The following is a 26,004-nucleotide window of genomic DNA, read 5'->3' as shown; positions in this document are numbered from 1 at the left end:
ACTAGCTACTGTTAGTTCAACATCATTCAGAATGAAAACACACTTTATAAAATAAACAAACAAATGAATGGTTACAGAGCGGTTACACCAATCAGGCATAACATTTTGACCACCTTTCTAATATTGTGTCGGTCCCCGTTTTGCTGCCCCATACACAACTGTGATGCACTGTGTATTCTGACACCTTTCTATCAGAACCAGCATTAACGTCTTCAGAAATCTGAGCTACAGGAGCTCGTCTGTTGGGTCCGACCACACGGGCCAGCCTTCGCCCCCCACGTGCATCAATGACCCTGTCGCCGGTTTACCACTGTTTCTTCCTTGGATCACTTTTGATAGATACTGACCACTGCAGACCGGGATCACCCCACAAGAGCTGCAGTTTTGGAGATGCTCTGACCCAGTCGTCTAGCCATCACAATTTGGCCCTTGTCAAACTCACTTAAATCCTCACACTTGTTCATTTTTCCTGCTTCTAACATCAACTTTGAGGATAAAATGTTCACCTGCTGCCTAATATATCCCACCTACTAACAGGTGCCGTGATGAAGAGATAATCAGTGTTATTCACTTCACCTGTCAGTGATATAATAATGTTATGCCTGGTCAGTGTATGTCTGCATATTTATCGTGGCACATTTTTAAGGCCGGATGCCCTTTCTTTTATGTACACTATATGGACGGAAGTATTGGGACATACCTCTAAATCATCGTATTCGGGTGGTTCATTTAGCAATACATGAGCGATCATCTCTGACTTTACATCTACAAGGTGGACCAACTAGGTAGGAGTGTCTAATAGAGTGGACAGTGAGTGGACACGGTATTTAAAAACTCCAGCAGCGCTGCTGTGTCTGATCCACTCATACCAGCACAACACACACTAACACACCACCACCAGTCAGTGAATGATCCACCACCTAAATAATACCTGCTCTGGGGTGGTCCTGTGGAGGTCCTGACCATTGAAAAACAGCATGAAAGGGGGCTAACAAAGCATGCAGAGAAACAGATGGATTGCAGTCAGTAATTGTAGAACTACAAAGTGCTCCTATGTGGTAAGTGGAGCTGATAAAATGGACAGTGAGTGTAGAAACAAGGAGGTGGTTTTAATGTTATGGCTGATTGGTGTATATACTCTGCGGCTCAGTATATAGTAAACCTTATGCAGGCTACTGAAGTTCCTTCATGTCTTTTCGGACCGCAGGGGTGCAACCATGCCGGAACAGGACAAGGCCTTCCCCAAACTGTTGACACTAAATTGGAAACATTGACTCTGTTTAAATAGATGATTGACATATATAGTCATATAGTGCACTAATATAACTGTATGCAGACACCACAACTCTACACAAGTCTAAATCCCACTGCTGGAGTCCGACCTCATACACTTCACGTATCAGTTCCCTCCACGCTCGCTTTCTTCACTCGAGCTCTGAGTAACTCTGCTGTGAAAGTGAGGCGTCACCCAGGAGTTTTACACTTCTATTCTGGTGCTGCTGAGACGCTCTGTGTGAAGTGAACGTGTGGTGATGAAAGCAGAAGTTCTTCCACAGACAGCAGAACTCGGCAGAGCAGGGGCGCCAAACTCATTTCCTCCAAGGGGCCTGCAGCACTAAATTCACAGACCTCTGAAGACCAGGGCATCAACAAATAGAGAGAATACACATGTTTCTAAACCCAATTTTAAAAAAGCTGGAACAGGACCAAAAATGGAAGTCATTCTAGACAGCAGTGAATGGATTGTTTTTGGACATGGGTTGAATTAAAAACAAAACAAGACGAGATGTTTCGTTTACATTTGTGGCATTTAGCAGATACTTTTATACAAGTTTTGTTTGTTTGTTTATTAGGATTTTAACGTCATGTTTTACACTTCGGTTACATTCATGACAGGAACGGTAGTTACTCATTACACAAGATTCATCACTTCACAAGGTTATATCAAACACAGTCCTGGACAATTTTGTATCTCCAGTTCACCTCACTTGCACGTCTTTGGACTGTGGGAGGAAACTCACGCAGACACGGGGAGAACATGCAAACTCCACACAGGAAGGACGCGGACCGCCCCACCTGGGGATCGAACCCAGGACCTTCTCGCTGTGAGGCGACAGTGCTACCCACTTAGCCACCGTGCCGCCCTCTATTCAAGTACTTTACACTATATGGCCCAACGTACTGGACACCTGACCATGAGCTTTGTTAAAGAATAAATGATATTAAAATAGAGTGACCTTTATGTGATCGTTTTAGCTAGAACAGTCTAGAAGACTGCTCAAAAGACTTTGAAGCATGTCTGTGGGAATTTGTGCCCATTCAGCCAAAAGAGCGTTTCTATGGCTGGGCGCTGATGTATGTGAGGAAAGTCTCAATTGGCTTGCTGGTTCATTCCAGAGCTGTTCAGTGGGGCTGATCATGAGGTCTCTGCGCAGGTCAACAGAGTTTCAGTATTTAGCAGACACTTCAATCGTCCAAGCAATTGAGGATTAAGGGCCTTGCTTAAGCGCCCAACAATGGCAACCCAGCAGTGGTGGGGCTTGAACCAGCGACCTTTTGATTACGGGACCAGTATCTTAACCACTAGGCTAAAATTGCCTTACTAAACCAAGCTATGCTGGAACAGGAAGGGCCTTCCCTAAACTCTTGCTGCAAAGTTGAAAGCACATCATTTTTTAAAATAATTAATTCATTACAGATGTTAGCAATTGTTGTGGCAAAGTGTACATTTGTAACCGAATACAATCCAAGTCACTGAGGGTTAAGGGCTTTGCTCATGGGTCCAACAGTGGCACAACGAGTGAATCTGTCCACAGTGAAGTGTGCTTTACATTACCGTTGGCTCGTCGAATGCAGTGCAAGAAAGAAACAGCTTGATGCAATACTGACATTTTTGCTGGTCACATGGGCGTTGAAAAATCTTTGTGTGAGAGATTTGTGGTTATATTTAATTAGGTAATATTGTTTGGCCACCATGACCAAACTGGCTTTAGAGGAGAAAATCTAGGGCAGGGAAACCAGGCAACACTGCGCTGTAGCTACTGAAGCGCGGTGGTGGTAGTTTTGTGCCAGTCAAACTAGCACATGGGTGTTAAATGACAAAATAAGAATGATTTATTTATAATTATTTTATTAGGATTTTACACATTCATGACAGGACAGGCAGTTTGTGGTTACTGGGAATCGAACCCAGAACCTTCTTGCTGTGAGGCGACAGTGCTACCCATCGAGCCACCGTGCATATCGCAGTGGTAGCAGGATGAGACCTGGTCCGACCCTCCCTCCCTCAGACACTGTCAATTGTGGTTGTGTAAACGCCCAGTCAGGTCGGTGCCAGCAGTATAAGACCTCGTCCGACCTTCCCTCCCTCAGACACTGTCAATTGTGTTTGTGTGGACGCCCGACCAAGGTTGCAGTGGGTCCGGCTAATCCGGAATCACTGGGCACAATTTAGTAACACAGAATGGCAATCCATCGCGGGGCCTTGGCCACACCCCAACCCCCCACTTAGATGTAACTAATCATGTCTTTGCATGTACTATAAATATTATAACTGCTACCAACCATTACTGTACTCTTCAGAAAACAGTCAACTCCGTATTTCCTGCCGTGAAGCTGGCAGTCACATCTGTGCAGCTGCTGTTTGATGATAAAGGGTGTCGGTGGAGGGAAGACGGAAGTTTTGCAGACACTTGTGGTATGTTCTGTTGCTTGCTGGTGACAACCGTACGAGTAAAGCGCGGCAAATTGCGCTGCACTGCACGTCTCTCTGCCTTCATGCAAAGCTTTAAGAGAAGCTAAACGTCTTTATTAGAACGAATATTTATTAGAATCGTGTGTTGTTTAAATTTAATTATTTTCTTATAATTGTTACTTTTAATAGAGTTTGTTATTTGTGCATGTGTGCAGCTTGTCTATCTCAGCAGTCATCAACACCTCCCCCCCGACAAACTGTGGTTCTTCAGCAGAGCAACCCTGCAGTGCGGTGTGTGTGTGTGTGTGTGTGCGCGCGAGTGTGTGCGTGCGCGAGTGCACGATGCGTCTTACTTTCATGAAGTTGTAGAATCTTGCTCTCTAATAAATTTGTGCTTTTACGCTTTTAAGAACTGGATACACTATACTGCCAAAAGCATGTGGGCACCCGCCCATGAGTTTGTTGGGCCATTCCAAAACCATGGGCATCACACTCACCGAGCACTTTATTAGGTACACATGTCTGGTACATACTTTCATTGATCATTGTATAAGCTACACTTACAATACAGATACAAATTTGGGGTATACAATTACTGACTGTTAATAATCTGTCGCTCTGTACACTTTGTCAGCTCCCCTTTACCCGATCTCTCAGTCACAGGCAACCACACTGAGCAGGGTATTACGTTTACAGTATATAGTCCAGGCAATTAGTGTTAAGGGCCTTGCTCAAGGAACGGCCCAACAGTGCCAACCTGACAGTGGTGGGGTTTGAACCAGCAACCTTCTGCTTACTAGTCCAGTATCTTAACCGCTGGGCTACAACCGCCTATATTATAGGGTAGTGGATCATTCTGAGGATAGCAGGTTCAGCAGTGTTGTTGGGATTTTTAAATACTGTTTAAATGTACTGGCCTCTTTATAAGGAACACAAACCCTGGTTGACTTTCTTCAGCCTTTTATCAGTGGACAATTTCTGATCACATGATGCTGTTGGCTTTATATCTTGTCAGTAGCCGAATACCAACTGGGTGCATTTCTATAGTAATTGTAGCTTGTAGCAAGATAATCAATGAATGTACCAAATAGGCGTACCTAATAAAGTGCTCGGTGAGTGTACTCACCCTGCTTTGGGCTGCTCCCGTATTTAGGGACACCACAGCGGATCCTCCTGGTCCGGATACCTGATTTGGCCACGTGTGCATGCTGACCAATCCCCCTCCTCATTGTATCCGGGCACGGGACCTGCACTGAGGGAGCACCGACAAGTGCACCCCCCAATGACGAGGCTGTTCAGCCATTCCCCCTTAGACACTGTCAGTCCTGTCTGTGTCGAAAACTGACCAGCTGATAGCACAGCTAAGATTGAAAGCCTGGATCTCAGCTCTAGTTGGCTATCGTATTTTACTGCTGCACCATTTGAGCTTCCTTCCCCTTTAAAGCTGTAACAGGCCGGACCTGCCTTGTGCCTAGTGTTTCCCAGTAAAACCAGACCTGTCTCGACCCTAACCAGAATAAAACGTAATGAAAATGTTAAGCCATGTTATCCCTGTACCTGGTCGGCTTAACATTTCTAGCGTTGCCTTTGACTGTAACAGCCAGCAGTTATAAACGGTGTTGATGTGGATTCAGTTTACCTGTGTGTGAACCTGTACGTGTGTGTACATGCACCTTCCTGTACTTTCATCTTATTTCCTGGGTAGTGAGCCGGGTACAGGCATGTCTATAAAGACGGGCGACACCTGGTACAAGCCAGCAGCTTTCACAGCAGACACCACGTTCCAGAGATACTCAAGAATTCACAGTGCCACACAGGTTCGACTTGTATGTGTTCTTTCAAAAACACTTCAGTAAGATCACTTCCTGTCTGAATGAGAACCTGCTGTAGATTTATCACATACGTTTAATAGTGGGACACACGGTCTGGTCTGGACCTGGTGGAAGAGAAAGTCACTCTCGGGAATCAGAATCTGATACATTTTGCCACCCCATTCTGCAATATTCACGATTGCAGGCAGGCGTGGTTCACACTTTCACATTTTTTCTGACTAGATTTCAAATATAAAAAAAAAAAAAGTGGTAAAACCCACACATTTAGTGTTGTCACACCTCAAAGTTTTACCATCATTAACACCAATGCTTGATCCAAGCTCAGTACTAATATTTACACCGTGTCTGTAGTGGCTTTGCTACTGCTTTTGTTTTTCGCTGCTTGTTTCCACTATGATGGCCAAAGTCAGACTCATGGGGTGTGTTCGAAAAGCTAGGGAGCCGTCTACATAGGCAGCATTTGACGTCATCCTGTGCGCGCTCCCGAGAATGAGGCTGTTCGAAATCCTAGATGCCTTAAAATCCTCACTTCTGAGGCATCTTCATATTTCAATGTTATTTTGGCTCAAGAACGAGTGAGCATCCGACGCTGCCTTAGTGATCAAGGCAATCCCAGCATTCATTGCGGGTCGGGTGCTCTTCTCTCACAGAAAAATAAACATGGCTGACGGGGCGGAGAAAGGAATGGAGTTATTTTCAAACGTAAATAAAATATGAAAATTTGTACCGAGTGTTTTTATTTGCAAGTTCGGGCTTGTCAGGAAATGTAACCGTTATCGGTACATGAAGGAAGATGTTATATTGACATGTTAGCGTGCTGTGCTACCTCAGTTTATTGGTTTTAATGGTAAGATGCTAAACGCGAAATGCGAAACCCGATGGAATCGCTGTCTAAGTAGTGCGTTCGAATAACCTGCCTTATAAGTCACTGACATGCCTATGTAGACAGTAAGACAGCAAGGCAGCTCCCTAGGTTTTCGAACACACCCATGGTGCCATTTCCAGCGTGGCCCATGCTATTTTTAAGGATCCGAAGTGGGCATTTAATGCTCTAACATCTGGCATGTGTGGCTCTTCGGCTCAAACCAGCTGTCGTCAGGTTTAATTATCAGAGACGTGAATGACGCAACACATGTCGCTTCACACACTGGAATACAGGACGAACTCCAGAGCAGAGAAGCAGTTCAGGCTGTGGATACATGCCCACGAGTCTGGTTGGCATGACAAACATTTTGAAAAGTTTTTGTTTACGTGTTTAAGCCGCGGCACAAACAACAACGCCTTGTGTAATGTTGTGGTGCTATTGTACGTTGTGGACGGGACTTTGTTGTTTAGCAGGTGTGGTGATAGGTGATGTCTGACATATCCAATATTACAGGTATGACTGTACGATATCTGTATTGCGTATTTTCTGACCGTGATGATTGACATGAAATCTTATCCTGTAAGGATGAGCATTTTAGGTATTTTTACAAGTTTAAAATCCACAGGGTTTTTTTTTTTTACCAAACTAGCTACTTATTGAAAAAAATAATAGTTAAAGACACACAATTACAGCCGAGATCAGGATTTTCTACTAGCTCACCATCGCTGGGATTCTGTACTCATACACTGATCAGCCATAACATTAAAACCACCTCCTTGTTTCTACACTCACTGTCCATTTTATCAGCTCCACTTACCATATAGAAGCACTTTGTAGTTCTACAATTACTGACTGTAGTCCATCTGTTTCTCTGCATGCTTTGTTAGCCCCCTTTCATGCTGTTCTTCAATAATCAGGACTCCCACAGGACCACCACAGAGCAGGTATTATTCAGGTGGTGGATCATTCTCAGTACTGCACTGACACTGACATGGTGGTGGTGTGTTAGTGTGTGTTGTGCTGGTATGAGTGGATCAGACACAGCAGCACTGCTGGAGTTTTTAAACACCTCACTGTCACTGCTGGACTAAGAATAGTCCACCATCCAAAAATATCCAGCCAACGGCACCCCGTGGGCAGCGTCCTGTGACCACTGATGAAGGTCTAGAGGATGACCGACTCAAACAGCAGCAATAGATGAGCGATCGTCTCTGGCTTTACATCTACAAGGTGAACCAACTAGGTAGGAGTGTCTAATAGAGTGGACAGTGAGTGGACATGGTATTTAAAAACTCCAGCAGCGCTGCTGTGTCTGATCCACTCATACCAGCACAACACACACTAACACACCACCACCATGTCAGTGTCACTGCAGTGCTGAGAATGATCCACCACCTAAATAATACCTGCTCTGTGGTGGTCCTATGGGGGTCCTGACCATTGAAGAACAGGGTGAAAGGAGGTTAACAAAGTATGTAGAGAAATAGATGGACTACAGTCAGTAATTGTAGAACTACTAAGTTATAAAATGGACAGTGAGTGTAGAAACAAGGAGGTGGTTTTAATGTTATGGCTGATCAGTGTATAATCAAATAATAGGAACATATGACCAAATTATAGGTACATATAACAAAATTCCAAGACTGCTGTGATATATTATTATTTACTATTAACATCATGCATATATTAGCATTAGCACGTCTCTTTTGTTGTATCAGGCAGATTATCTCCTGCCTCTCAAGACAAACTCGTTCAGAGCTCCGTGTTGTTGGCAACCATTTCCAGGAAGTGTTTCCCCTCTGACTCTGCCTGCCAGTGTGTAAACAGGCTGGCACTTGTTTTCATGAGCGGGAGGGCGGGACGGTGTGTGTATGCATGTGTGTGTGTGTGTGTGTGTGTGTGTATATGCATGAGTGTGTGTCTGAGGCCAGGCTGAAGTCAGTACGTTGGAATGCGCCTGGGCAGATCGAGGCCGGCGAGGCCCACATGACACAGAGGGAATCCTTGGCACAGGGTGGCTGGGAAACCCCACTCAAACCTTCCTCTCCATTCCTTCTACTCCGCTGTTCCCTCCCTCCCTGCTTCCCTCCCTCTTTCACCGAGGCTCTTTGTCTCCAGGGTTGCTCGTGCAGCCAGTCTGGCTCCTCTTAAATCTTTTATACGAGAAGACTTGCTGTTACTGTACCTGCCCGGCGTCATGCTTTTGTTCTGATGGATAGATAGCTAGAACAGAGGTTATGTTGGCGGAAAAGGCGCACGGGGACAACCCCCGCCAGAGAGGTTTCAGTAACGGAGCAGAGATTTTGGCCTAACATGCATGTAAGAACACATGCACACTCGGAGAAAGGGATTGTTGGAAGACGGCAAACGTCCTGGCACTGTAGTGAAAGGTTTCTTTCCATGCCAGGCCACGGGTACATGTGATTATTGTGCCTGGTGCATGCTACCATAGGCGCCATCTATAGAGGCAAAACAATGGCGCTTGGATGATGCATAATTGTGCAAAATGCATTTTTATTTAAGCATTTTCTCCCTTTTTCTGATGATTTTTAGCGTAGCCAATTAGTCTTTTGCTGCTGGGAATCTTAACTGCATTTGAGGAGGGTGTGTTTGCCTGCCCCTCTCCCCCTCGGACGCCTGCACAGTCCCTCAACCTCTTCTTCTAATTCTTTTTTTCATTTGTTTAATGTTTTTTAAAATTTTCAAATTTTGACCTTGTTGTGTTACGCTTCCTCTCTACTGGTGCTGACCCCCGGCCCGATTGCGGAGAGCAAACCGACACGCCCCCTCCAACACACGAGCAGTACACGACTGCATCTTTTCACCTGCATGAGGAGAGTTCTTATGCGAATCAGCCCTGTGCATGGAGAGCCACACCCCGATCAGCATTATTCCTTTACTCTGTGCAGACACCATCAATCAGCCAGCAGAGGTCGTAATTGCACCAGTTATGAGGAACCTGGTCTGGCTTTTCCCACCCTGTATAAACAACAGCCAAACGTTGTTCATATAGCCACCCAGCCAGATTGCAAAGCTGAGATTCGATACGATGTATTCCAGATCCCAGCTCTGGTGTGCTAGCGTATTTTACCGCTGCGCCACCTGAGCGACCCCTCAACCCTTTCTTATTCGCTTGTGTGTAGGTGCTTCGGGCTGCTAACCAGGGTCCTTACACAGTGTTTGAAGACACCGCCCACTTATTAGTCCAGTCTTTCCCACCCAGCGGACTCGGTGGCCAATTTTGTCTGCCGCAGGCACTGCCAATTTTTTTTGTGCCTTTTCTGTTCTATTGATTATGGAATCCCCAAAGAGACGAAATGCACCAAACATTGTCAGGACACTACTCCACAGAAAAGGCTGTTACACTAGCAATCCTACGGCAATTCAGTTAACAATTGCTTAGTCAAAATGTTCAAGATGTCGAAGTGTAAAGCAGCTAAAACACAACTCGGGTAACTCCCAACCGAGCCTGTGGACGCAGAGGGAGGGTGTGTCAAAATACGGACGAGTATTTTCGTATTTGAAACCGTCGGATGTTCTAGGTTTATGTTCAACTATTAAGGTAGCTGTGCTGTGTATTGTAGTTTAAGTTTATTCTATGATTCAATTTATGAGTGTAATTTAATGACTGCCATGAAATGTGACACTTTTAGTAGAGCTTTAATTATCACCCAGCTTAAGACAGGTTAGCATGTCTAGGGTTTCATTCATTAATTAAATAATTGTATTATATTGTATATTTTATATCATAGATTTTATTCTATCAGTATTAGAATTTTTTTTCTATCTGTACATAAAATATAAAGTAAGCCTCAGTTTCAGCTGATGGATATATGACCTCCTGCTAAAAAGAAATGTTTTAATAACGGATGTGCAGCGACCCTGACAAGGATAAAGCAACTGATCAAAATTAAATAGAAGAATCATTTATGAATTGTTTGTGACCCTTGAAGACTTTTAATCAAGCTGATCACTCTTGGGAAGGTTTATCACTGTTCCAAGTTGTTGTTTTTTTCTTTTTGGAAGATAATGACTCTCACTGTGATGCAGTTTAGTCCTACTGCGCTAGAGGTTAGACAGTGCTTTGACAGTGCTCAGATCAAACGCTAGCTAGTATCACAGCCAAAATAAAGCTAAATTATTGGATTGGATTGGATTTGACAGTATGTCTTTAGTTTTCCAGCAAATTGCTGATGTACGTACAGTTTTGTATTATGTAAGTCTTTATTTAGGGTTTTATATGCCGTTAATCTCCCAGTGCCTGCCTGGTCATGCCCAGTCTAAGCAAGTTTCTGGTGTGACGTAGTGGTTTAATGTCGCCAGATCAAGCACACTATTACATAAGCTTTGTTGGCATGTTCATCTCCCGTCATTCATCAGGTTCCAGGCTGAATTTTTAATTCTTCTGTCATACGCAGCAGGTCAGTGTAAGAGCTAACTGATTCACGCCTATTGACGTACGAGCAGTCCCATCTCCTCACACCGCGCTCACACACTTCAATTCAGACACTGCACGTCTTCTAAGCTAGTTACGGATGAAAGGAGACTCTCCTGTGTAGTTCAAAGCAGATCACGTTCGCTTTCATTCACCCGAGGTTCTCAGCCTCCGTTCAGTCTTTCTCTCAGCGCCGGCCAATTTCACAGCCCGAACCCAATCAAAGAGAAATAAACACATTTAAAACCTCCTTATAGCTTTCATGCTTTTTTTTTCCCATGTTCTTAAGCACCGGTTTCGGGATCTGGCCACCGTGTTATTTTAGGTTTTCTCGTCTCAGGAGGATTTGTGTTTTGGTTTCCACTGCACGTGCCTGTGCAGAAGTGATCGCTGGAAAAAAATCAGCCAGTATGAGTGAACAGAAAAGCCTCACTAGAGTCTTATCAGATTACTTGATAATAAAGTTTTCCGTTCAGATAAGAGCAGGAAAGGCTGTGTTTTTATTTAATGCAATGATAAACCTGAGCACAATGTGCACACACACACACACACACACACACACACACACTCTGCCATTCTGCGTATTTTCCTTCACTATCTTTAGCATCAGCTCCAAGGTTTTTCCCCCCACTGAACTTCTTCACGGTCCATTCATCCACAGTCCCCCCCTAAAACTCAGAGTTCCGCATTGCGCAGGAGTCCTTCAGCCCGACTGGATTTATTATTTCCGGCTGGATTTATGAGGCTTTGTTTGCTCCGTAATGCCAGCATTTGTCAGATCCTGTTGAATGCCCAGCGTGCCCGATGTAATTGCTGTTAGAACAGCCATAATGGGCACCGTCAACAGGGAACGTTCACACATGAAAGCACACACCCACACACATCTAATAACTGAATCAATCTGATGTCAGGAACGATGCTCGTAGTAAAGCTTAGTCTTGGATTGGTATTCTTGGGTCGTGTGTTGTCATGGACTTAATTGTAAGATCCGTCACCATATTTGAGGGTAGCAAATTTCCACACACATATTTCCATTCATGTCAGAAGGACGAACGAATGATTTTACGTTCATTCTTTCGGTTTTACAGCCAATAACCTTAATTTAAAACTGAAATTTTGCCAAATTTGTTGAGTTTTGACTTTCAAACAATGACACCGAACTGCTTCACTATGTTGACTTAATTCACAATGGCAAACGTGCTAGCTTTAGCAATGTACAACTCAGATCTGATACAGTAATTCCCATCCAACTCTAAATCCCTCTGAAAAATGGCACGTTGTCGCCCAGGTGGCGCAATGGATTAATCTGTTAGCACACCAGCGCTGAGATTCTGAGCTCACAGGTTCGAATCTCGGCTCTCCTACCAGTCGGCTGGGTGCCCTCTATCAGGCACATTTGGCTAATGCCTGCAGCAGATATAATTGGCCTCCAGTCTGCCGGGTGGAAAAGACCGTACAGAAAATGGAGGAGAACGGAGATCTAGGCGTGGCTCGTCGTATGTGAATCCACCGAAGTATGGATAAGGGATTGGTGGACTGCACACACGACGGAGTAAGTTTATGTCAGGCGAATATACACCCTCCGAATATCCCCAGCAGCGGATTGGCTGCACTTGACACCAGTTAATAGACTGAATTAGATCATGTGAACGTCTTGTATGTTTGTGTTTTTTATTATATACAAGGGACACATTTGCTGGACCACAGTAGCTGACCAAGACCACTTCACGAAGCCATACATGTACCACATTTCCAGCGTAATTCTGGGAATGTAGTTTTTAATGTGGGCGCCAACTCTGTCTCAGAAGTCCATCATCGTCATATCGACTGCTCCTATTACGGACAATACTGACCTGGGTTTTTGTGCAGCCTGGCCATAAATGCAACGTGACACAACCCCACTACATCAAATTCAGCAATTTAATTGGCTGTTCCCTGTTAAGCTGCTGCTACTGGTCTCACACTTGGGTCAATATAAACACTCCATATTCTCCAGCCTGTAGCTGGCAGTCCGGTCCTCCAAAACTAGCTGAGCACATTGCTTAGTGATTACTTAGTTAATCGTGAAATGTAAACGAAATGTTCCAGGGATGATCAGATCATGTGGAATTTCATGAAAGTCTTCTTGAACACTATTCCATGGCTTCAGATCAGTGCATCATTCATGCAAATCCATCAAAGCTTCACGCCACTGCTGCACTGTTGATGCCGAGGACTGAGACTAATGTTTTTCTAACGAGTGTCAGTGTGTTCCTTAGAAAGAACAAGCTTAATCACACTCCTCGTGGTTTCTTTCCACTTACACTCCAGCTCTCCCACACACTCTTCACTAAGAAGCTTTTAGAAATGACTCAACGGCAGTGTTTAGGAAACACAGTCGATCCAAACCACCTGCTTCTCAAACAGCACCGACACTAAAGTTAGTACCATTTAAAAATACTAAGCTTTTCAAATCAGCCTATTAGCTCTGTAAGGATTTGTCGTTTAAATAAGTGTCCTGATATTTAATGAAAAAGCAGCTCGGATATAAAAATAAAGCCTCAGCGTCCTCATTTATGGTTTTCAGTGGGGATGAGATCTTCCACACCAAATTTACCATGTCGTTATACATTGCTTATGCTTATTATAATTATTTTGTATACTGTATATTACTATGTATATAGACCGAATACCATATACGTAAATAGCTATGGTTATAATATATATAGTTATAATTATTATACTAACCATAAATATGTACGTTTACTGATGTCCTTTGTTGTGCTGCACAATGCAAATATTTGCACTTCTGGTAGATGCTAACTGCATTTCGTTGCAACTGTACTGAGCAAGGACAATAAAGTTGAATCTGTCTGTCTGTCTATGTATTTACTCTCTGTCTGTCCATATAGCTGTCTATCTGCTGTCTGTCTATCTATCTATTTACTGTCTGTCTATATATCTATCTACTATCTGTCTCTGTCTGTCTGTCTGTCTGTCTGTCTATCTGTCTATCTACTGTTTATATATCTATCTATCTACCATCTGTCTCTGTCTGTCTATCTATCTGTCTAGCTATTATCTGTCTGTCTGTCTGTCTATCTATCTACCGATCTATTGATTGATCTATCTATCTGTCTGTCTGTCTATCTGCTATCTTACTGACTGTCTGTCTGTCTGTCTATCTACTATCTGTCTGTCTGTCTATCTATCTGTGTCTGTCTATCTACTATCTGTCTGTGTCGGTTTGTCTGTTTGTCTATCTACTATCTGTATCTATCTATATGTGCCTGTCTGTCTATCTATTTATCTATACATACATACATACATACATACATACAAGGGTCCACAGTCATGCTGGGACAGGATGGCTCCTTCCCCAAAGTGTTGAATTCGTATTATACATCTGTTATATTATACAATGTAGCTCAAACACTTGAACTCAGTATTGAAGAGGGATGTCCACATACTTTTGGCCATGCAGTGGGACTTAGTAACCCTGAACATTGATGCCAACTGATCCAGACTGTCATTGATGTCTACCCGACTACCTGCAGGATGTCTACACAGACATGATCGGCTGTATCTGGGGGTGCATGAGGGATTGGTGTCCTGTCCGAAACAGCCTAGCCATTGGGAGGACCTGTCAGTGTGTTCTCAGTGCCAGTCCCAAGCCCGAATAAAAATAGGGGTGTTGCTTTGACTGGTCAGAAGAGGTTGCGCTTGCATGAGTGAAAAGAATCCCTGTTTTAGTCACTGTCCCTCCCCCTACAGACACACAGCCAGTCGTGGGACTGTGTAGGCATCAGGCTGGCTGATAGCAGAGCTGAAATTTAAGCTCGAGATCCCAGCACTGGTGAGGGCTAGCATATTTTACTGCTGCACAACCTGAGAGCGGTTCAGGATTTATTGGTAATGAAATGATCTGAATTTTAGATTTAATAACAAATCCAATAAAAAGTAGCAGGTTATTTCAAATACATTTTTTGCCATTATTAATGTGTGCAGTGAAATTGTACGAGGTGAATCCTGAAAGCCTGTGGGTGTCCCTGATTTTATTGCACATCATTGTTCTCCATCTTTGTGTAATTAACTTTCACCGGGACAGAGAACGCCTCTCGGCACAGAACCAACGCGGATGCTAACAAATGGTTCTGTTTGTGTTTAAACAAAATGTTTGCAATGTGGCTTTGCTAACACGTCTCTCTTTTTCTCTCTCTTCTCTTTCATTCCTCCACGGATCTCTCGGCGGGGTTGGACGGACAGAGCTCCCGGCGGAGGAAGGTAAATATTGATCTTTCCAACACGCTATTACGACTCCGTCTTTGAGACGCGCTTCCTGTGCAAGACGAGCCTGTCTGTGTGAGCGTACAGAACATATACAGGGGTGTGAAAAAGTACCCCCCCCCCCCCCCCAACTTAGAGTTGTTTTTGTTATTAAATGATTTTTTGATTTTTCCAGTGAATGATTTCAGCTCATTAAACAAATCATGATATTGCACTTGAGAATAAACACAACACATTTTATTAAATAAACAAGCTGCCCCGTTGGTAAAAACACCGAGTTAAATGGGCTTGTTTACATGAGCGTACAGTAAAGCTATCTAGTAATATGCAATTAAATGTAGAGGTGCTTCATACCTCTTTCATTCTCTTTCTCTCATCTTGATTGCAATTGCAATCATCCCGTTGTCCTCAGTGGCACCAACGTATCCAAATGATCTTCTTCCATCTTAATAGCTCATTAGCCCGTAATTAGTCTGTCGTATACACTTCTGTGGTGAAATCCCAGTGCAGCCACTTTATTAGGTCAGCTTCAAATGAATGCTGCTTATACATCTCTGAACGTGAACATCTGTAAATGAAACGATGTTACCGTAATGACATAAAATGTTTATCTCTCGCAGGAAAGTCACTATGGGAGTTGGTGGTAGAACAGTTCGAGGATCTTCTGGTCAGGATTCTTCTGCTCGCTGCCTGTGTGTCATTCGTAAGTCTTTTTCAGTTTCACTTACCCTGTTCACAATGTTTGAAGAGAGTATTTCTTTAATACTTTTATACAACCGCTAAGAAAGAAAGACAGACAGACAGACAGAAAGACAGACACAAATAAAGTAATTAGGGTGGAGCGAATATACAACGTGCATATATACAATATACTGTATGCAAAACAGTGTGTGCAAATTGTGCATCTGGCATAATAATAATAATAATAGCAGTAGTGTCTATTTTTATAAACAATATATACAGATATATAAGTATAAATATAGAAATAAAGATATTGTTACAGGTATAAACATATACAATAGGAGCAATAATATACATTGTTGTATGTATACATATAAATATATATATATATATATATATATATATATATATATATATATATATATATATATATATATATATATGTATGTATATATATACTGTATATATACACACACACACACACACACACAGTAATAATATACAGACATAGTAATAATATACAGATAATAATAATAATAGTAATAATAATATAGATCATAACCGATATATACATATAGGTACATTTAGGTATAAATATAAGAATGAAAATATCAAAAAGGAATATTTAGGCTTGGGTATGGCAGTCCAAATATGTGTCATTATTATTGAGACTAGTTAGTTACACGACCTGAGTCGACCATAATGGCTCGGTGGGTAGCACTGTCGCCTCACTGCAAGAAGGTCCTGAGTTCAATCCCCAGGTGGAGTGGTCCGGGTTCTTTCTGTGTGGAGTTTGCATGTTCTCCGTGTCTGTGTGGGTTTCCACCGGGAGCTCCAGTTTCCTCCCACAGTCCAAATATGTGCAAGTGAGGTGAATTGGAGATACAAAATTGTCCATGACTGACATTAAACTTGAACTGATGAATCTTGTGTAACCAGTAACTACCTGTTCTGTCATGAATGTAACCAAAGTGTAAAACATGGCGTTAAAATCCTAATAAATAAATAAATAAACTTCCTTTCGCCGAGTTGAACTTAGTTTAAATTTCTGGGTTTGGGACTAATTGAACATTTGACCTGAGTGTGTCTAAAGCTGATTGGTCAAAAGTTACAATGTTTTTTTTTCTTGTCCTGTATTATTTGGGGACTAATTGGCCTTCGTGCTTGGTCGGTTTTACATGTCGTGTTAATAATTTGAGGTAGCAGGTTAATGCGCTCTCTGAACCTTTCTAAAAGCGGCTTCAGACTTTCCGAAGCCCCGGCCCATTAAACCCAGTTACGGGGTCTGTTTTTCTAATTCACTTTTCATAAATTTACCTTTTTATGAACTTTCCGTCTGACTTCGGATAGCAAAACAACTTGTAATACACGATGCATACACGCTCAGACTTGCGCAGACATGGTCACGTATCGTTTCAATCGACATTAAAAGGTTTTAGCGCCTCAGACTTAAACAGGCTGATTATTTCGATGTGAGGACCCGAGCGTCTGGCTGCATGACCACCATTAATCCTTTTACATGCTAATAAAAACATCAAATACAAAAAGCTTTAGCCTCCCATAGAGATTTCAAGCGAGGGTGTGTGTGTGTGTGTGTGTGTGTGTGTGTGTGTGTGTGTGTGTGTGTGTGTGTGTGTGTTGGTCCAGCTAGTGTGTATTTGCATGTTGTGTGTGTATCCACAGCGTGCGTTCTGCAAAAGCATGCACGTGATGGAAAGACTCGGAGGACTCGCTCGCGCCCACTGGCCGGACTCATTTGGGTGCCTGTTTGAATATATTAAAATGTCTAGCATTCTGCTCTCCTGACGTTTTTGCATGTTGCGAGAACAAAAGCTGCTGGTAACTAGGTGACAAAAGCGCTACAGTCACACAGCAGTTCTTTTATTTCAGTGGAACCAGTTGCTTCTTCTAAAGCTGTTTGTGGACATAACGGCCTGACTCACCACAGAACACGACGTGCTGAAAACAGTAGCGGTTTGAGAGAAGTTTAGGCGGATTCAGTCCCAATCCGGTCCTACACTGTTCTCTGTGGCTTTGAGACTGTAAAGGGTTTAGAGTTGTTATCAGCAGGTCCTTTCGTTAAAGTGCATCCCAGTGCCATCTCTTCCATGGGCAAACGATGCACTCGCACATAAAATGAGGCCTGCACAGAGCCCTGACCTCAACGCCATTGTGCACCTTAGGATACACTGGAATGTGGACTGTGAGTCAGGCCTTCTTGCCAAGGTCAGTGCCTGACCTTTTATTTAATGGGCACAAATTAGTCCAGACACATAAATATTGTAAAAAGACTTTCCAAATAAGTGGAGGCTGTTATAGTGGCAAAGTGTGTGTGTGCACATGTATGTGTGTGTTTTGAAATGGAATGTCCATCAAGCTCAGGGCCAGGTGTCCACATACTTAATTTTTTTTTTTTTGCTATATTACGTGTTTTTCTCCCATTTCCTTCCAATTAAGCATAGTCAATTTGTCTTGCAGTTTGAGGTGGGTATATTACTGACCACGCCTCCTCCAACCCCCTCTGCAGAGGCGCCTCTATCCGCCAATTAGGGTCCTTACATAGCGTTTGAAGACCCCGCCCACATATTCCAGTCATCCCTACCTGCAGGCACTGCCAATTATGCCTGCTAGATGGCGCCCAGCCGACCAGTGGCAGCGCTGAGTTTCGAACCGAGGTCCAGAATAGTCCAGAATCGCGGCGCTGGTGTGCCCACTGTGCCACCTGGGGACCTTTTTTTGCTATTCTATTTATGCATGGGCACAAATTAGTGTCCTTGCACAGTGTTGAAGACCTCGCCCACTTTTCGGTCCGTTTTTTTCCCACCCAACAGACTTAATGGCCAATTTTGTCTGCTTAAAGCATTGCCAAGTATTCCCACTAGGGGGTTCCCAGCCGACCGGTGTGTCCACATACTTTTGCACTAGGTATAATATAAACAGGTGCCATCTGTTTGTGCTACAGGGACAGTGGTAGCCTAGTGGGTAGGTTATCAGTCGGAAGATTGTAGGTTCAAATCCAGGCTCTGCTTTGCAGCTACTGTTGAGCCTCTGAGCAAGGCTCTTAACCCCGTCTGCTCCAGGGCTGCTGTACAGTGGCTGACCCTGCGCTCTGACCCCAGCTTTCAATATTATTCCATGTATATGTATATATGACAAATAAAAGCGTTCTTTCCTAATAGAATTCACTGATCCCTTTGTCCTCATATTTGTTTAGGCGTTTATCTCATTCACTGTCATGTTTCCATCGTCAAGTCAGATTCTGTGCATCTCGTCCAGCAGAAAAAAAGCAACAGATCTGTTTTATGTTTGAGTGTAGGTGTTTGTACACCACCACCTCATGTTAAAAGTGAAAACAATGTATTCAGCTTTAGTGACTTTGTGCCAGCTGGGCAGAGCATGTCGTACAATAAAAGGTCACCTGAACAATGGACGCACTTCCTGCATTTGAAAGGCAAAGCGGAGGCTCGAGTTGTGGTGGTGCTTTTTCCATTTAATTAAAAACCGACTGTAGGTGTAAGACGCTTTCTCCAATAAGAGCACACAGAACTCTGGGAAAATTGCTGCACTGTGTGTCTATTGTACTGTGTATAGTGTTTATTTCATGTCATTATTTACAGAAGTATTTAGAACATACAAGAATAAGTGCTGGTTAGGAAATATATCGAAGGATAATTCTCGAGGAGACCCACCGACGGATACCTGTGGATAATACCCAACCCTATATATAGTGGTTTGTCTTACACATAAATACCTATGATAAAGTTTTATTTATATATGTATACATACACACCGACAAGGCAGAACATTATGACCACTGACAGGTGAAGTGAATAACACTGATTATCTCTTCATCACAGCACCTGTTAGTGGGTGAGATATTAAGCAAGTGAACATTTTATCCTCAAAGTTGATGTGTTAGAAGCAGGAAAAATGCCAAGTATTATTGAAGCACGTGGGGAGCGAAGGCTGGACCGTGTGGTTCGATCCAACAGACGAGCTACTGCAGCTCAAATTTCTAAAGAAGTTAATGCTGGTTCTGATAGAAAGGTGTCAGAATAGACAGAGCATCACAGTTGCTCGGCTGTTTTGGCAGCAAAAGGGGGACCAACACAATATTAGGAATGTGGTCATAATGTTATGCCTGATTGCTGTATGTATATATACAGTATATATACTGTACTGTATATATATATATACAGTGTATCACAGAAGTGAGTACACCCCTCACATTTCTGCAGATATTTAAGTATATCTTTTCATGGGACAACACTGACAAAATGACACTTTGACACAATGAAAAGTAGTCTGTGTGCAGCTTATATAACAGTGTAAATTTATTCTTCCCTCAAAATAACTCAATATACAGCCATTAATGTCTAAACCACTGGTAACAAAAGTGAGTACACCCCTTATTGAAAGTTCCTGAAGTGTCAATATTTTGTGTGGCCACCATTATTTCCCAGAACTGCCTTAACTCTCCTGGGCATGGAGTTTACCAGAGCTTCACAGGTTGCCACTGGAATGCTTTTCCACTCCTCCATGATGACATCACGGAGCTGGCGGATATTCGAGACTTTGCGCTCCTCCACCTTCCGCTTGAGGATGCCCCAAAGATGTTCTATTGGGTTTAGGTCTGGAGACATGCTTGGCCAGTCCATCACCTTTACCCTCAGCCTCTTCAATAAAGCAGTGGTCGTCTTAGAGGTGTGTTTGGGGTCATTATCATGCTGGAACACTGCCCTGCGACCCAGTTTCCGGAGGGAGGGGATCATGCTCTGCTTCAGTATTTCACAGTACATATTGGAGTTCATGTGTCCCTCAATGAAATGTAACTCCCCAACACCTGCTGCACTCATGCAGCCCCAGACCATGGCATTCCCACCACCATGCTTGACTGTAGGCATGACACACTTATCTTTGTACTCCTCACCTGATTGCCGCCACACATGCTTGAGACCATCTGAACCAAACAAATTAATCTTGGTCTCATCAGACCATAGGACATGGTTCCAGTAATCCATGTCCTTTGTTGACATGTCTTCAGCAAACTGTTTGCGGGCTTTCTTGTGTCTGTCTCGCGTGTGTGGCTTCCTTCTGGGGTGACAGCCATGCAGACCAATTTGATGTAGTGTGCGGCGTATGGTCTGAGCACTGACAGGCTGACCCCCCACCTTTTCAATCTCTGCAGCAATGCTGACAGCACTCCTGCGCCTATCTTTCAAAGACAGCAGTTGGATGTGACGCTGAGCATGTGCACTCAGCTTCTTTGGACAACCAACGCGAGGTCTGTTCTGAGTGGATCCTGCTCTTTTAAAACGCTGGATGATCTTGGCCACTGTGCTGCAGCTCAGTTTCAGGGTGTTGGCAATCTTCTTGTAGTCTTGGCCATCTTCATGTAGCGCAACAATTCGTCTTTTAAGATCCTCAGAGAGTTATTTGCAATGAGGTGCCATGTTGGAACTTTCAGTGACCAGTATGAGAGAGTGTGAGAGCTGTACTACTAAATTGAACACACCTGCTCCCTATACACACCTGAGACCTATTAACACTAACAAATCACATGACATTTTGGAGGGAAAATGACAAGCAGTGCTCAATTTGGACATTTAGGGGTGTAATCTCTTAGGGGTGTACTCACTTTTGTTGCCGGTGGTTTAGACATTAATGGCTGTATATTGAGTTATTTTGAGGGAAGAATAAATTTACACTGTTATATAAGCTGCACACAGACTACTTTTCATTGTGTCAAAGTGTCATTTTGTCAGTGTTGTCCCATGAAAAGATATACTTAAATATCTGCAGAAATGTGAGGGGTGTACTCACTTTTGTGATACACTGTATATATATATATATATATAGAAGGAAAGTGTGCACTCCTGAAAGTTGGTGCATCTACTGGCAGGGTAAACAGTTCGATACAACCCCACTGTGTTTTCAAATTGGTGCAAAAGTATTAGAACCCCTAAAGGAGCTTTTACGACATCCCACTCTACATCCATAACCATTAATATGGAGATGCCCCCTTGTCCTTTGCAGCTATAACAGCTTCCACTCTTCTTCCACTCTTATCCACAGAGTGAATTCCATTCACAGTGTGTTTGAAAGCCTGCTGTAGTCATACTTTTAAAACGTATGGGTGGGTTACAGAGGTACACGACACCTAGTCGAAACGTTCTTCAGCTTATTCACTCCTGACAGCTTCTCTAACAGCCTGTCACATTTCCGTTTCCAGAAGCTGTTAATTGCAGTCAGAAGGATCCCCACAAAGCTCAGACGTCTGTCACTAAGACCTAATGTTTGCAGCTTTTAGACTGTAAAACTCAATTTCATAAACCACAGAGTCATAATGAACCAACAACACAGCTGTTCGACTTCCCGAAACCGGTCCGAACAGACCAACAAAGTGCCGATTCAAGCACTCATATTTACCCTATTAGAACACATCCTAACTGCCACTTTCAGTTTGGACTGGCCATTCAGGGCTGAATGGAGGCCGATTTCTTAAACTTTTATTTCCGGAGCTGGTAGGTGTGCTGACTTTGTGGAGGTGTGAATAAACAAGCTTTTGTGAGTCCCACTGCATGTGTGGTGCAGGAACACTGCCATGAGTATAAAGCAGGGGTCACCAACACGGTGCCCGCGGGCACCTGGTCGCCCACAGGGAACATGTGAGTCGCCCGCAGGGCATGTACCAAAGATAGCACCAGTGACCATAGAGCTCCGTCTAAAAACTGCTCTTTTTGAATCAGTAACTCCTCCATCGATGTAGATTTGAAAATGATAATACTGAATATAACATTTTACAAACAAAGATGTTTATGTGTATATACACTCTGATCTTGTCTGGGGCATTAATTTTTGTCGCCTTACAGCAAGAAGGTCCTGAGTTCGTTTCCCAGGTGGAGCGGTCCGGGTCCATACCAACTTGTCCATGACTGTTTGATATTAAACTTGAACTGATGAATCTTGTGTAAACAGTAACTACTAAGTGTGTAAAACATGAGCGCTGTTTCTCTTGCAGGTGCTGGCGCTGTTCGAGGATGGAGAGGAGTCCACTACAGCTTTTGTGGAGCCCCTGGTCATCCTGCTCATCCTGGCTGCTAATGCCATCATCGGAGTTTGGCAGGTGCGTGTGAGCATGGGTTAGGATCGGGGACGTCTAGCAGCCCTGTTAACATAATATACACCCAGGAATAAGAGCCAATGGTTAGATGAAATCCCAGAAGGCTTCATGTTTGCTGTTTTTATGTAGCCGTGTACACTGATCAACCATAACATTAAAACCACCTCCTTGTTTCTACACTCACTGTCCATTTTATCAGCTCCACTTACCATTTAGAAGCACTTTGTAGTTCTACAATTACTGACTGTAGTCCATCTGTTTCTCTGCATGCTTTGTTAACCCCCTTTCATGCTGTTCTTCAATGGTCAGGACCCCCACAGGACCACCACAGAGCAGGTATTATTTAGGTGGTGGATGATTCTCAGCACTGCAGTGACACTGACATGGTGGTGGTGTGTTAGTGTGTGTTGTGCTGGTATGAGTGGATCAGACACAGCAGCGCTGCCGGAGTTTTTAAATACCGTGTCCACTCACTGTCCACTCTATTAGACACTCCTACCTAGTTGGTCCACCTTGTAGATGTAAAGTCAGAGACGATCGCTCATCTATTGCTGCTGTTTGAGTTGGTCATCCTCTAGACCTTCATCAGTGGTCACAGGACGCTGCCCAAGGGGCACTGTTGGCTGGATATTTTTGGTTGGTGGACTATTCTCAGTCCAGCAGTGACAGTGAGGTGTTTAAAAACTCCATCAGCACTGCTGTGTCTTATCCACTCATACCAGCACAACAAGCACAACACACACTAACACACCACCACCATGTCAGTGTCACTGCAGTTGCGAGAATGATCCACCACCTAAATAATACCTGCTCTGTGGTGGTCCTGTGAGAGTCCTGACCATTGAAGAACAGCATGAAAGGGGGCTAACAAAGCATGCAGAGAAATAGATGGACTACAGTCAGTAATTGTAGAACTACAAAGTGCTTCTATATGGTAAGTGGAGCTGAAAAAATGGACAGTGAGTGTAGAAACAAGGAGGTGGTTTTAATGTTATGGCTGATCAGTGTATATTGCTTCTCTTTTGATTCAGAAGTGAAAAGGAGTCAATTTATTCTCTTTATTTGAGCCGGTTTGTGTTGTTATTGTATGGCATGAATAACTTCAGCCCACAGGTCACAATTAATTCAGGTCTTAGCATTCAATCCTTGGCTCATTTGCAATTTATAAACACAAATTACGCATTCAAAATGAACCAAATCAGGTCATGCAGTTACACAACGTTTTAGAAACTCAGAGTCTGTCCACCTGTTCGCGTCACTAAAACAGAACACATTATAGTTTTGACACTGTCTGATTCAACCTCCAGACACACAGTGGTCAGAGGATTTCTGCCCTGCACACTGTGTTTTCCAGGTGAACTGGACTCACCGCAACACTGACCAGCTTAAAGCGGTTGATAAATGGAGGAAGAAACACTTTTTTGGAGTTGCGTAAAGGACAAAATGTGACGTTTTATGTAACATTTTGTTTCTCTATAATAACTGATGGCATTTCAAACAGCAGAGCATTGGCTGAGCGGTTAGGCTACTGGACTAGGCACAGACTCAAGACTCACGGCTACCATACTGCCAATGTCGGGCCCTTGAGCAAGGCCCCTAAACCCTCAGTTGCTTGGATTGCTTTACCAAGAAGTTTAGATGCTATGTTTATCAACCGCTTCTTTTCATCTGCATAAGGCAGGGTCACGCACTGATCTCTATTATTCACCGTCTCTGCACAGGCGCCTTCGACCAGCCAGCAGAGGCCACAATTGTAACAGCAATGAGAAATCCCTTTTGACCCGCCCTCCCTCGCACATAGCCAATCATGTCTCTGTAGGGGTCCGGCCAGCCAAGGGCCGGGTATCACAGAGCGCAGTATCGCATGCGGAGAGCCACGCACTGCCATCTATGATCAGTGCATGCGCCTCAACCGGTCAGCATATGCCGCTCTTACACCAGCCATTGTCCCTCCCCCTACAGACACACAGCCAATCATGTGTCTGTGTAGGTGCCCGGTCATCTATTAGTCTTATTGTACTATTTTCAGATTTGATTTTAGCAGATCGGTGGGCAGCACTGTCGCCTCACAGTGCAGAGGTCCTTTCTGTGCAGAGTTTGCATGTTCTCCCCGTGTCTGTGTGGGTTTCCTCCGGGAGCTCCGGTTTCCTCCCACAGTCCAAAAACATGTAGTCAGGTTAATTGGAGACACTGAATTGCCCTACAGGTGAATGGGTGTGTGTGTGTGTGTATGTGTGTCTGCCCTGCGATGGACTGGCGCCCCGTCCAGGGTGTTACTGTGTGCCTTGCGCCCATTGAAAAGCTGGGATAGGCTCCAGCACCCCCCTGCGACCCTGATTGGATAAGCGGTTAAGAAAGTGAGTAAGTAATTTTAGCCGAACAGTTATACGAATAGCAAGGAAAGATTAAATGGTCACTGTGTGTGTGTGTGTGTGTGTGTGTGTGTGTGTGTGTGTGTGTGTGTGTGTGTGTGTGTATGTTCCAGTGACAGGAGACACGAAATAAAATGAGCCAGAAAGTAAGGCCTGTCATCTCTAAGCTTAAATGCCAGCATAGAACGAAATTAGGGAAATATGTCATCATTATGTGGCACCGAGCTACCCTCTTTCTTTTACAAAGCGCTCGTTGGCATGAAATTTAATACCCGCTGGCGGTTGTGCTTCCTATTTGCCTGAGATTTGCATTTGGAAGAGATTCTGCTCCTCTTTGTATTGTGTGCTCAGTGCTGGTGTATCTTTATGACTTCACTGCTGATAAAGAGCCTGCCTCCCCCCCCCCCCCCCCCCCGGGAACACCTTTTACCTTAGATTCTCTTTTCCAAATAAATATTGGAGCTGAATATGAAATGAACAGAAAATTTTTGGTACTTAGTGCTGAGATCTCGAGCTCTAGAGTTCGAATCTCGGCTCTCATCCAGGCTATCGGGGCAGGACGGTAGCACTAAGCAATGTAGAACAATGACAATGATGTAGATGGAGTAGGGATGTAACGACGCACCACAAGACAGTTAAAAATCGATTCACATGTGTAACGATTCAAATCGGTTTACATGTATAATGAATCGATATTCACTTTAAACAGAAGAGAACACTGGCGCTATTCACCTCG

At 43.6% G+C, this 26,004-nt stretch overlaps 1 protein-coding gene across 1 annotated transcript in view; it reads left to right on the top strand.

Annotated features, from left to right (window-relative positions):
* Positions 1-26,004, top strand: part of atp2a3 (ATPase sarcoplasmic/endoplasmic reticulum Ca2+ transporting 3) — a 71,607-nt gene that overhangs the window by 8,540 nt on the left and 37,063 nt on the right. Inside the window, exons 2-4 of the mRNA XM_062989114.1 lie at positions 15,072-15,089; positions 15,713-15,795; positions 22,795-22,899. Of these exons, the coding sequence (XP_062845184.1) occupies positions 15,072-15,089; positions 15,713-15,795; positions 22,795-22,899 (206 nt within the window). The remainder of the gene's footprint in view (positions 1-15,071; positions 15,090-15,712; positions 15,796-22,794; positions 22,900-26,004) is intronic.

The sequence above is a fragment of the Trichomycterus rosablanca genome, chromosome 26 (genome assembly GCF_030014385.1).
Source record: "Trichomycterus rosablanca isolate fTriRos1 chromosome 26, fTriRos1.hap1, whole genome shotgun sequence".
NCBI lineage: Eukaryota > Metazoa > Chordata > Actinopteri > Siluriformes > Trichomycteridae > Trichomycterus > Trichomycterus rosablanca.
Note: the sequence above shows the minus strand (reverse complement) of the source record. Positions and strands in the feature narration are given on the sequence as shown.